The sequence below is a fragment of the Erythranthe guttata genome, chromosome 14 (assembly GCF_056151865.1).
Source record: "Erythranthe guttata isolate IM_541 chromosome 14, IM_541, whole genome shotgun sequence".
Lineage (NCBI taxonomy): Eukaryota > Viridiplantae > Streptophyta > Magnoliopsida > Lamiales > Phrymaceae > Erythranthe > Erythranthe guttata.
This window is the reverse complement of record NC_142546.1, coordinates 5,115,134-5,127,985: the sequence shown is the minus strand read 5'-3', so window position 1 is coordinate 5,127,985 and position 12,852 is coordinate 5,115,134. Positions and strand designations below refer to the sequence as shown.

Below are 12,852 nucleotides of genomic sequence, written 5' to 3'. Positions count from 1 at the left end.
GGTTGGTTGCTATAAAGAGGTGTTTACGATGTAATGGCTCGGTAACTTCGGTTAAGTTTTAAACCGTTGTAATACAGTAGTATACTATTATGAATACCGTATGATACTACCATTATCATTTTATTATACTATTATGAGATTATTAATGTACTAGAGTTTTTTAACTCGACATATTGGTTTGATTGTGTTATGATGTGTTTTATGTATTTTATCAAAACCCTAGATTGAAATTATGAGATTATTAATGTACTATTTTATTGGTTATGTTGGAATACTTTACTTTGGTGTTGTTCTCAATGTTCTTGTCATTTCAGTGGTATGTTGTTTGTAACACAATTCATATCACTACTATAACCGTAATATACTATCATACCAGATCAATGTACTATATTGAAATTATATATTAATATACTATGTGTTTGAATAATACGGGATCCATAGTCGATTAACGAGATCCATAGTCGAATTAGATCAATAAGATAGTCTATTACATGATATAAGGAAAATTACCCTAATTGATTAGTATTTCAAACAAACATATTATTCAGTTTCCATATATATTATTATTTTTTCATATATATTATTATTTACCTAAATCGTTTTCATATAATAAGGAAAATTACCCTAATTGATTAGTATTTCAAACAAACATATTATTCAGTTTCCATATATATTATTATTTTTCCAATAGTCAATTAACTAAACGCATAGTCGAATTAGATACATGGGATAGTCTATTAAAAGATATGAGATAGTCTATTAATTTTAAAACACAAATCCGCCGCCGTCACTTCTCAAATCTAGGGTTTTGATGATTCTTCGGCCCATAGTCGATTAACGAGATCCATAGTAAAATTTATACCAGTGGGATAGTCTGTTAAATGATATGGGATAGTATATTAATACAGATGTAATTCGACTATGCATCTCGTTAATCAACTATGGGCCGAAGAATTATCAAAACCCTAGATTTGAGTAATCCTAGATTTGAGTAACCCTAGATTGGAGCAGTGACGGCGACGGCGACGGCGGCGGCCAACGACGATATCACTTCTGGTGGATGTCCTGCTCATCAATTGTTGCAATATCACTGATTTAGTGTTCGAATTCGGTATGCGATTATAACAGATCTGCAATTACACAAACGTGATAGTCGATTTAGCCAAAACATATCAACAAATCGATGGATGATAGCGATTCAGCGAGTGGCGACGACGTACCTACGACAGCTTGCTCGGAGTGCACGAAAATCGTCGTTTCACGGCAGTGCAGACGTCTTCCCCTTTCAATCGGCCGTACCGAGAAGTTTTTCTGGGAGGTTTTGTAGTTTATTCGATAGTGGGTTTGGGATGATAGTGATTTAACCGGAAAATAGGAAGGGATTTGATTTTATTTCAAAAGGTAAAGTAACGGATTTTGTGGGATTTGATTGAGGGTAATTATGTAATTAGGAAAAGTTTGGGCTGTTATCAAAATGGCAAATATAAATTTGGGTCTACCCCTATTATTTGAATGTTTAAGGGGGTTATATCTAATAGACCCTTTATGTATTCACGTATTTATTATCAAACAATAGATTAAAAAAAGGAAACTCATTAACCAATAAAAAGACACTATTTTAACATGTAGGAAAGATAAAATTTGAAAATTAATAATGTGAAATCAATTAATTAATAATATAAGTGATTATGGTAAGTGAGGTTGTTTTAAATTATTTAAACAATTTGAACTCAATCTCCTCAATTACAAAAAATTGATTGTATATCGTAGTTTTATATATGTTATAGATATAGATTGTATTGATTAATTATGTAGCCGGTACAATAATACAGTAGATATCAGATTATTATATACTACCCGATTCTAAAATCATGGGAAATCTAATTAATAATAAGGACAATATCTTCTATGTTCTAACCATAGCCCGTTTTGGCGTTTTCTTATATTTTATAAAGAGGCAATTTGATATACACCTCAATATGAAAATTAAAAAGGGATAGGTTCACCCATAAAATTCTTTCTTTGAGATACGCTTGGAGAGATAAAGGTATTATTGTGCTCTTATGTGCAATTTTCACCTAACTGCATTCAGCATTATCACCAACTGCATTTACCATTTTGGATCTGCATTTATAATTTTTTTTTATTTAAAACACATTATTTTTGTTTATTTTTTATTCCTATATATTATTTTACTGTTTTTTTATTATTATTTTTTTTTTAAATTTTTTTTAATCTATCAATTTTTTTTAGTTTATTTAATAAATTTTTTAGTTTGTTTAATTTTTTTAATTAATTCAAATTTTGATAAATTTATTGTACTGAAATCGCTACACATGACTATAGTATACTACAAGTTCTATAATCATGTATAGTTAGTTACATGTTGTCATGTACTGTTTTTTCCCAAAGTTATGGTCGATCGATAATTTAGACTGCTGATTATATATATATATATATATATATATATATATATATATATATATATATATATATATATATATATATATATATATATATATATATATATATATATATATATATATATATATATAAAGCCTTCATCTACACCAACAATAAACAACAAAATTCACAATTTGAATCTTGATATTGTAAATCAATTAATACCCAACAAAAAATTGGAAAAATACAATCATCAACATCACTAGGGATGTCAATTTTTACCTGACCCGCCCCGAAATTTCTGGGTAATGCCCGCCCCGCAAATAAGTGGGGCGGGTACGGGTTCTAATTTTTCCCCCGAAAACGGGTTCGGGGCGGGTGCGGGTTTGTATATACCCGCCCCGTACCCGCCTCATAGACCCGCCCCACATATATATATATATATATATATATATATATATATATATATATATATATATATATATATATATATATAATTTATTTATTATAATATCATTGTAATTTAAGAATTATTGTTTCCATTAGAGTAATTATTTTTTTTTTTTTTACTTTTTTCTTCAGTTTTACGTGTTTTTTGGCGGGGTGGGTACCCGGGAGTTTTCTACGGGGCGGGTGCGGGTTGGTAAAATTTATACCCGTTGCGGGGCGGAGCGGGTGCGGGTGGAACGGGTTTCTTAACGGGGCGGGGAATGCAAAACCCGCCCCATGGCCATCCCTAAACATCAGAAAAACCACATAGCTTATATATAACTATATATAACTATATGTTACTACACATTAATATATATGTCTACATGTTATATGACCGCATGTGACTATGTATGACTATATGTATATGACCATATGTGACTATGTATGACTATATGTATATGACCACATGTGACTATATGAGTATAGTCATATATAGTGTAGTTTGTAGTCTATAGCTTCAAATTCCACTTTTCAATACGACAACAACTCCGATTTATCAGTTGCAAAAAACTATTTTGAATTGACGAACACCATGTCCTCTCGACAAAAACTTAGTGCATAGAAGTTGTTCAAACACCGAGACCTGTGACAAAAAATCTACTTCAGTTTAAAACATTTACATAATAAATTAACAAATGCATATCGAAATGCACACTCACATATTTATTTTGAGAAATTTGCTTCTCAACTTTTAGACATAGAATAAAAATTAAAACCTGCTTCTTCTTCACCGAAAAAATCTGAGAATTTTCAAATTTCAAAACCGCAATAATCAAGCTGAGTATTCATAGGAAATCCAATTGAAGGCACGATACACATAAAATGAAACACTTAATTCCAAAAAAATGATCCTTTCACCAAGAAAAAACGAAACCCCAATTGGTGATTTCTTCCCTCGAACCAAATAAACCTTCGAAAACCCACAATAATCCTAAGGTTTCCAAGTTTCCAGTACCAGAGCGATTAAGGGCTTGTTTGATAGCTCTTAATGAGCTCTTAATGGCACTCAAATCTTATTCGGTAAGAGGTAACATTGTCCAGCATGTTTGATAAAAAGTTCTTAATGAACCAGTTTCTTACTTACCGATCCAGCAGAGAATTTTTGACTTATTCATTCAGAGGTGCATTAGATGGATATTGGACCAATTTGTCCATATACGAAATTTTGATTATTCCAATTACTTTTTTCTTTTTTTATCATCAAACACAAAAACAAAGGACTGTCTGGTGTGTAATTAATTTTAAAATATAATACAAAGATATCTTCTTCTCTTTTGTTTAGATATGTTTATGTGAGGAATAAATTTATGTTAATTTTTTTTATTTTTATACATGTTTATTAAACAAAAAAACTGGATTAGATCTATCTTAGGCAATATTTATTTTTATTAAGAGAGTATAATAATCAGGTAATTACATGTGACGATTGTTATTTTTCATTAACTTTTATTGATAATTTAATTAGTAATTAAATTTATTTGTTTATAGTTTTGAGGGTTAATATAGGAAAATTATGTCATTCAGTTATAATAGGATTTTAGTTACCAAACATACTTATGCATTCAACATTTAGTATGCAGACAATGCTCTTAATAATTCAGATGTTTATTCAGCATTCAGCAATCAACACTTTTATCAAATGTAGCCTAACATACATGTGCATAAAGAAAAAAATTAGGAGAGCAAACGGTGGCTGCCTTGCATTGGCGCCGTCACTAGATCAATCGAGAGAGAGGTTTTTTTTTTTTCCTTGTTATCCGACCCATTCATTCGTTAATCAAAAAATTACAGGATTTAATAAACATAACTAGACGACAGAGCAAATATAAAATGGAACACCTTGAAGATGTAGCTCTTGTACGTCTCGAAGCTCCTCTTTGTCCTCTTTCTCTTCATCTCTCCGCCGATGGCCGCCTTGCTGACGTCTTTGAGGAGCTTCTTGCCAGCCTTCGGCTTCTTCTACGTCGCCGCTGCTGGAGACTTTTCTGCTTTTGTAGTTTTTTTATAAACTATTTTATTAATTTATTAATTTTTTTTTCAATTTAAATCAATATGTTTACTATACTGAAAATAACTACATGTAACTGTAGTAAACTATAGTCATTCATAGTTATGTTCTTTTTTTTGACCCCATATTTTTAGTCGATCAATTATGCACGCACACGAATATTGACTTATACTAAAGAAATTCATAAACCCCAACAACAAAAAATTACAATTTCCATATTTATATTATAAATCACCTCATAACCAATAAAATACAAATCGAAAATACACAAATATATGCATATCTAACTACATTTTACTATATGTGACTATTAATGTATAGTAATGTACAATAATGTATACAGTCTGTTGAACACTGCAACTTGAAGCATATGTAACTTCAACCAAATTTTTTGACACCTTCAAGGAGAGGATCAATGGCGTTTCACTATGCTGCAATTGCAAAATCAAAACCAAAAAAAAATAAATTATTTTAGCGCAAAACAACAAAAATTGAAGTAACATCAAAACAGTCAAAAATAAACAAACATTAAGAGATCGAGAGATAGATAGAGAGAGAGAGAGGCCATAGCTGCGACATAGTACGAATTTTATACCAAACCGCCAATGACTCCTCACCCCAAGCGCCTCCTACCAAAACCCTAGCCGCCGCTAACTACCCAAGGTTTCGCGCCCAAAAAAGAAAAAAATATAGAAATAAATCTGACAATAGAAAAATGAAAGATATTGCCATCAAAATACAGATCTCGACGAGAGGAATCCAACGGTGGGTAGCCCGTCAAATTCCGACTACCGGAACACAAATTACACCTCCGGCAAGACCCAACGTTGTCAAAATACGCGCCAACTGTAACACGATTGCCGAAGCAGATCGAGTGCTCCAGATTGAATGAGATCACCACCAAAAGAAAGAGCTCGATGAGAGGAATCCGACAGTAGTTAAACAATCGAATTCCAACCACCAGAGAGAGAGAGTTATGACTTCGGGAAGCAACTTCTCTGGTCGAAGATCTATGCGGGCGGGATTTGAATTTGAGAGTTGAGAGAGGAAGAGAGAGACGACTTTGAGTGTATAGGGTTTAAAACTGATTTTAAAAGGGCAATTTAGGTACTTCAAGGTGGGCGATGGGGGGCTTGTCAAATTAATTTCAAAATGGAGAGGGTATGCACTAGCATGTAATTAGCTTGGTGGTTAGTCATATATAATTTTCATATGAGAGGTCCCTAAAATAATCCCAAGGGCAAAACATCTACTTTAAGTTGTCCAGGAAGTCTCACTAATTAACATCAGAATTTGAGTTTTTGACTAGGACGGAAAAAATTATTAGACCTCCTCATATATATTTTCAAAACTATGGGCTATCACTCATTTACCCATTTATAAATTAAACTTGAAATTAAAAAAGATGGGAAAATTAGCAAGAACTCCCTCATCTAGGAAAATGAGTTAAGGAAACACCCCCATCCCAAAAACAATTAGAGAAAACTCCCTTAGTTAATATTCCACCCAAATGCTATTTTAATTATTCCCAAACCACCCTTATTAATATTAAATCTCATTTTCACGTTTCAAAACCCTAACCCATTTTATTTTCCGTTTCTCTCATCTTTTTTTCTCATCTTATCATCTTATCTCTTCTCTCTTCTCTTCTCGACTGAAATTCGGAGGAAAAGCAAGACGTCGTCGGAGAAGGAGATCACATAGTGACTTTGGAAGAATGTTTGACGGCGACCGACGGTGGTGGTGGAAGAGTACTTGTCGCCGCCTCCCACCGTTGCGTGAAGGGTGGTGACGGATCTGTAGTTGGCGGCGGTGGTTTCCACCGACGACGCTAAAGCTGATGACTGATGCTCGTCGTCGAGGACGCAGTGGGTCGACGGCTACGGATATGAGGCATGAGAAAATCACTATTGCAATTGATGTTGACGAAGGTATTTATTTGTTTTTTTTTTTTGTTTTTTTTAATATTTTTTTAGGGTTGGTTTTGGCGTGTGTTCATAAATTGTTTATGGAGTGACCATCAATGGTTGACAAATATCTTTAATCGTTTCTGTTTTTTTTTTTTTTGGAAATTGAAATGCTAATTTGTGTTTTTTGTATGAATTATTTTTTAATTTTTTTTATTTTTGTTAGGGATTGGTTGAATAGTGTGGTGTGGCGGCGGTGTGGTGACGATGGGGAGGCAGATTTAGGGTTTTTTGGTGGATCAAGCGGAGGACAGCGCATGTAGAGACATTTGCGCATGCTGGAACCTTAATCGACTATGTACATGTTCAATAGTCGATTAAGCTAATCGACAATGCTCTGTTAGTTGATTAAGGTTAATCGAATCCAATTTTTTTCTTTTTTTGGATTTTTCGTTTAATGATTTCAATTGTATAAATCAATTATAATGTTTGTATATTTTTTGATTTGGTACAATATAGTTGATTTCGCAATTGTGATTTGTTCTTTTTAGTAGCAGATTCTTAATCGACTAGGCTTCATCATAGTCGATTAAGCTAATCGACTATGCTCTGGTAATTGATTTGATCGACTCCAAATTTTTTTTTGGATTTTTTATTTATTCTTTCCAATTGTATAACTCAATTATAATGTTTTTATATTTTTTGGTTTTGTAAAATATAGTTGATTTTGCATTTTTTTGCAGTTATGATTTGTTATTTGTAGTAGCAGATTCTTAATCGACTATGCTTCATCATAGTTGATTAATATACCTGATGTAGAAAAAAAAATTAAAAAACAAAAAAAATTGAAAAATTATAAAAATAAAAAATTAAAAATTTCCTTAATCGACTATGCTTCATAATCGATTTAGCTTAATTGACTATGCTTCATAGTCGATTAATAAAACTGATACAGGAAAAAAAAAACGGAAAAAAATGAAATAAAAAATAAAAAAATTCGTTGATGACCAACGCGTGGCGCGGTGATGATGTGATAGGCGGGAACAAAATTGGAAACAATAATGGTTGGAAATGGGTGTTGATCTTTCTCAAACAAAGAGAAATATTTTGGATTTTTTCTCCATTAAAATAAGTAATGAGGGGGTTTTCATCGAAGAACCCAAAAAAGATTTCATCAGATTCAAATAAGTAATGAGGGGGTTTTCATCGAAGAACCCAAAAAGGATTTCATCAGATTCAGACCGTAATGGATTAACATATGTAAGACAACAAAATAATTCAATTTAGAGGGTTTTTGGTAATTATGAATACTTGAGGATTTTTTTAGTAATTTAACTTTAGTTCAGTATTTTCTTTTATCTCTATGTTTACCCATTATTGTAATGGCTATGTGCAGAATCCATGTGTAGATTATTGTATTGATTAATTATGTGGCGGGTACAATAATACAGTAGATATCAGATTATTATATACTACCCGATCCTGAAATCATGGGAAATCTAATTAATAATAAGGATAACATCTTCTAAACATCGTATGTTTTCTTATATTTTATATGGGGTCATGAGCAATGAGCCCCTCATATAACTAAGAAATTGTGATATGGCCCGCATGGGTGCAGCTCAACTGGTTCCGGAGGTGATAAGTTGGTGCAAGGACCTAGGATCGAATTCTGACAGCTGCAGTGTGGGAATTTCAACTCCAAATGAGGGTTGGTTCCTTGTGGGCACCAGGTCCGGGTCCGCTACCTTAACGGGCCGTTGAGTTACCATGATTTACATCCTCCATCAATCCTTATCGGGCCAAGGGATGGGGGCCCTGGGGGCGAGGGATTCGCCTTTTTTGTGCAAGAAATTGTGATATGTCTACTTAAATGTTTTTTTTTTTTTTTGTGACAATCCTTAGAAATTGTATTCCCAATATTTTCCTTGTGTCAATTGGCACAGTTAGTCCCAATTATTCCTTTTTTTTTTCTCTTTCCTAGCAATACGTCACCTAATCCTAAAAATCTGCTACCAAATCAAAAAAAAAATGAAAAAAAATGATTTTTTTTTTTATTATTTTCGAACTTTATTTAGCATTTTTTGATAAAGTTTTAATAAAAATATTTTTTTTTTATAATTTTTTAAACAAAAAAATTGAATTTTTTTGGCAGTTCTACAACGCCGAATATGATTATGGTTGAATATTACTATAGTTGAGTATGACTATATGTGATTATATCAACTATATTCATATTCTTTCTTTATATTGCAGTTTTCTACATTTTCAATTTAAATTTTTTTATTATATAGTGTGGTACAGTCATGTTTACCAAATTATATAAAACAACGAAGATTGCCTATTGTTTACGAAAACAATCCAATCAACATACAAACAAAAAATCACAATTTGAATCTTGTTATTACAAACTTGAAACGAGAAGATAGTCATATTCAACAATATCAATTTCGAATATGACTATAGTCATGTTACTGCTGCTGCTCAAATCTGATACTGTATGTCAGATCTGGAGGAGAAAAAAAAAAGACATCGAAAAGTACAGAAACAAAGATAGAAAAATAACGAAAGAGAGGGAGGGGGAGTCGACGACAACGGCGGTGGCGGCGGTGAATGAAAGAGAGGATGAAAGAGGCTCCGACGGTGGTGGTGGTGGTGGACAGATCTGAAAACAAAAAAAATGAGAAATGGAGAGAGATAACGAAAAAGAGAGAAAGAGCCTTACGTGGAGACGAAGGCGGCGGCAACGAGCGGCGACGGTGGTGGTGGCGTACAGATTTATGTGGAGACGATGGTGGTGTAAAGAGAGGGGTAACGAACAAAAGAGAAAGAGATTTATGTGGAGACGAAGGAGGAAGCGGCGACAACGAGCGACGGTAATGCGGCGATGACGGCAACGGCGGTGGAGGAAGGTCTGAATTTTCGGAGAGAGTTGATGGATTTAGGTGGCGAGGTGGAGAAGAGAGAAGATGAAAGTGATAGAGGTAGACAAATAATTATGGTTATAGTAGTTGAGGGTACTTTTTTCTTCTCACAGTAGTGCAGGGGATCTCACTAATTAAGAATGAAGTTTGAATGTACAGAAAAATGTTTAAACTCAATTGAATTTAGTTCAAAATATTTCTCATTTAATGACAATTGCATATTTCCCCATTTTATAAATTCAACATGAAATAAAAAAGATTTCAGCAGATTCAGACCGTAATGATATTAACATATGTGTTAAAACTAATAAACAATGAACATTCTAGAATATTTTCTGCGTTAAGAGCGTAATCTTCTTAACAGAGGTATGAGCATTTATACATAAAAGAATAAAGTTAAACAAAGAAAACCTAATTACAACCAAATTTGACACACTAATCAAATTCCACAAATATGATATCCATATATATTAATATCTAATAATATCCCATAATTATAGTACCAAAATATCTTAACAATATGTAAGACAACAAAATAATTCAATCCAGAGGGTTTTTCGTAATTATGAATAGTTGAGGGTTTTCTTCGTAATTGAGGATTTGTTTATTCTCTATATTTACCCATTACTGTAATGGCTATATGCAAGATTCACGTGTAGAGAAAAATAATAAATAAGAGAAACCACTAGATTAATATTGTATTGATTAATTATGTGGCGGGTACAATAATAGATCAAGTAGGATATCAAATTATTATAATATAGATTAATTTGGTATTGATTAATTATGTGGCAGGTACAAAATAATACATTAGATATCAGATTATTATAATATATATATGCTACCGAGATGTTGAAATTATGGGAAATCTGATTAGTATAAATAGTTATGAAGGGATAATAATATCTTCTCACCACCGCCATCTTCTTCTATATATGTTTAAACAATTAAACCCTAAGTAACGTAGTTGGTAACGTACTTGCTAAGTCAACGACGACAATGGACGACGACGATCAGATTCAGCTCCAGAAACTCGAGCAGCGGACAAACTGGGACGGCTGGCGGATTGTCAAATACCAAGGGTTTTGGTGCCCGCTCCCTTTTTTCCGACCGGTGCTATCCGCTCAAAAGTACTTCAAAGCAAAAGATTCCGACATAATACTGTCGTCACTTCCTAAATCTGGAACCACCTGGTTGAAAGCCCTCACTTTTTCCATTGCTAATCGCAACATCGATACTCAAAGCCCTTTGCTCACTTGCAATCCTCACGAAGTCGTCCCTTTTCTCGAGTTAAATCTTTATCTAAACCAAGAAAACCCCGATCTCGAACAAACTAGTACTCCGAGGATCTTGGCGACACACATTCCTTTCGATTCCCTCCCCGATTCCATCCCTAATTCCGGATGCAAGATCATCTACATCTGCAGAAACCCTATGGACCAGTTCATCTCGTTCCGCCATTTCTCGCTCGACAACAAGTTCGGAGAAAAAGATCGCCGCGCGGGCCCGCTTGAGTTGGACGAGGCTTTCGACATGTTTTGCGACGGGGCTCATCACTACGGCCCGTTTTGCGAGCATATGATTGGATACTGGAATGCCCACTTGAAGAATCCTGACAAGGTGTTGTTCCTCAAGTACGAGGATTTGAAAGACGACATTGCCCTTCATGTAAGGAAGATTGCCGAGTTTATCGGGTGCCCTTTCTCTCTGGAGGAAGAAGAACGGGGTTTGGTGGAGGAAATATCGAGGGTTTGCAGCTTCGATAACCTCAAGAATTTGGAGGTGAACAAGAATGGATATTATTCTGTTAATGGAATAGTGAAGAACAGTTCATACTTTAGGAAAGGAGAAGTTGGGGATTGGGCGAATCATCTTAATCCCGCCATGGCTGAAAGAATGGAGAAGTTGATCAAGAGTAAGCTTCAGGGCACTGGTTTAACACTGCACATCAACACCTAAGAGCGAGCTGATCAACTGCTGAAGATGAAGATTGATTATTTAAGCTACTATATATTGAATTATATATGCTCTGGTTTAATTCTCTCTGTCATGTATTTTAATTTCCACTGTTGTTTGTTGTATTTATGATTTCAATGTGTGTGTGTGTGTTTTCTCATTACAAATAAACGAACCCTATCATGGGTTCTTTCTTGAACTTACTCCTATCCAAAGTTCTTACTTTCTCTAGTTATTACTTATCAGTACTCCCTCTCTTTCAAATTAACTGTTACTTTGCAGGAGTTTTTTTACATATTATCTGTTACTATAGGATTTCAAGGATGCATTAATTACTATTTATGAATATTTATTAATTTTCTTAATATGTGCGCACCAACTCAACACGGCACTTATTTTGAAACGAACGGAGTAATTAATTTTATCATTATCTTAATTTAAATCATTATCTTAATTTATAGCGGGAATTTGCTAGTCCCCATGTTTGAATTTCGTTAAAAGAATATTAATGACTGTACTAATTTAAAAAATGAATAATTAGCTGGAACTCCATTATTTAGAACTTATATGACGGTGGGTTTATTTTGTTAGTTGATTATAGCTATAGCTCCCTTGACCAATAAATATAATATAAATTAAATTAAATTATTTTTCTATTGACATTAATACCCTTAATTTTTATTTATATTAAGGTAGTTAGTTATGGAAAATATGAATAAAATCTCACATTTCACTCTATTTCACTCTGTCATTTAACTCCTCTCTCTCTCTTCTCCCTCACGTCTCCCCCTCCCTTTCTTTTCTCTCATTTAACTCCTCTCTCTCTCATCTCAATCACGTCTCTCTCTCTCTCTCCCTTTTTTTTTTCTATTTTATAACAGCAAAAATAAATAGCTAAATTGCAAAATACTTGTGTCAAGTTACAACAACAAATTGCAAAATACAATTAGCAACATACAAACTGCAATTTATAACAGCAAAAATAAATAGCAAAATAAATATAATACGGAATCACCTACCATATGGCAAAAATATTATTTTACAAATGTCTTTTCACAACAACATAATATGGAACTAATGATAATTTGCTCAAACATCACAGGTTCAAGTTTATTCTTCCTCGAACAATATAAAATATTTTTAAAATATAAAATATAAAAGA

At 33.3% G+C, this 12,852-nt stretch overlaps 1 protein-coding gene across 1 annotated transcript; it reads left to right on the top strand.

The window, feature by feature from the left end:
- Positions 1-10,733: 10,733 nt before the first annotated feature.
- LOC105956491 (cytosolic sulfotransferase 15) lies at positions 10,734-11,693 on the top strand. Its single transcript, XM_012980346.1, has one exon. It carries the CDS (start codon positions 10,734-10,736, stop codon positions 11,691-11,693), a length of 960 nt encoding a protein of 319 aa, XP_012835800.1.
- Positions 11,694-12,852: the final 1,159 nt, after the last annotated feature.

Bases quoted from the DNA above. Each gene is read 5' to 3' on its own strand.
- LOC105956491 (XM_012980346.1), top strand. From the start codon at position 10,734: ATGGACGACGACGATCAGATTCAGCTCCAGAAACTCGAGCAGCGGACA.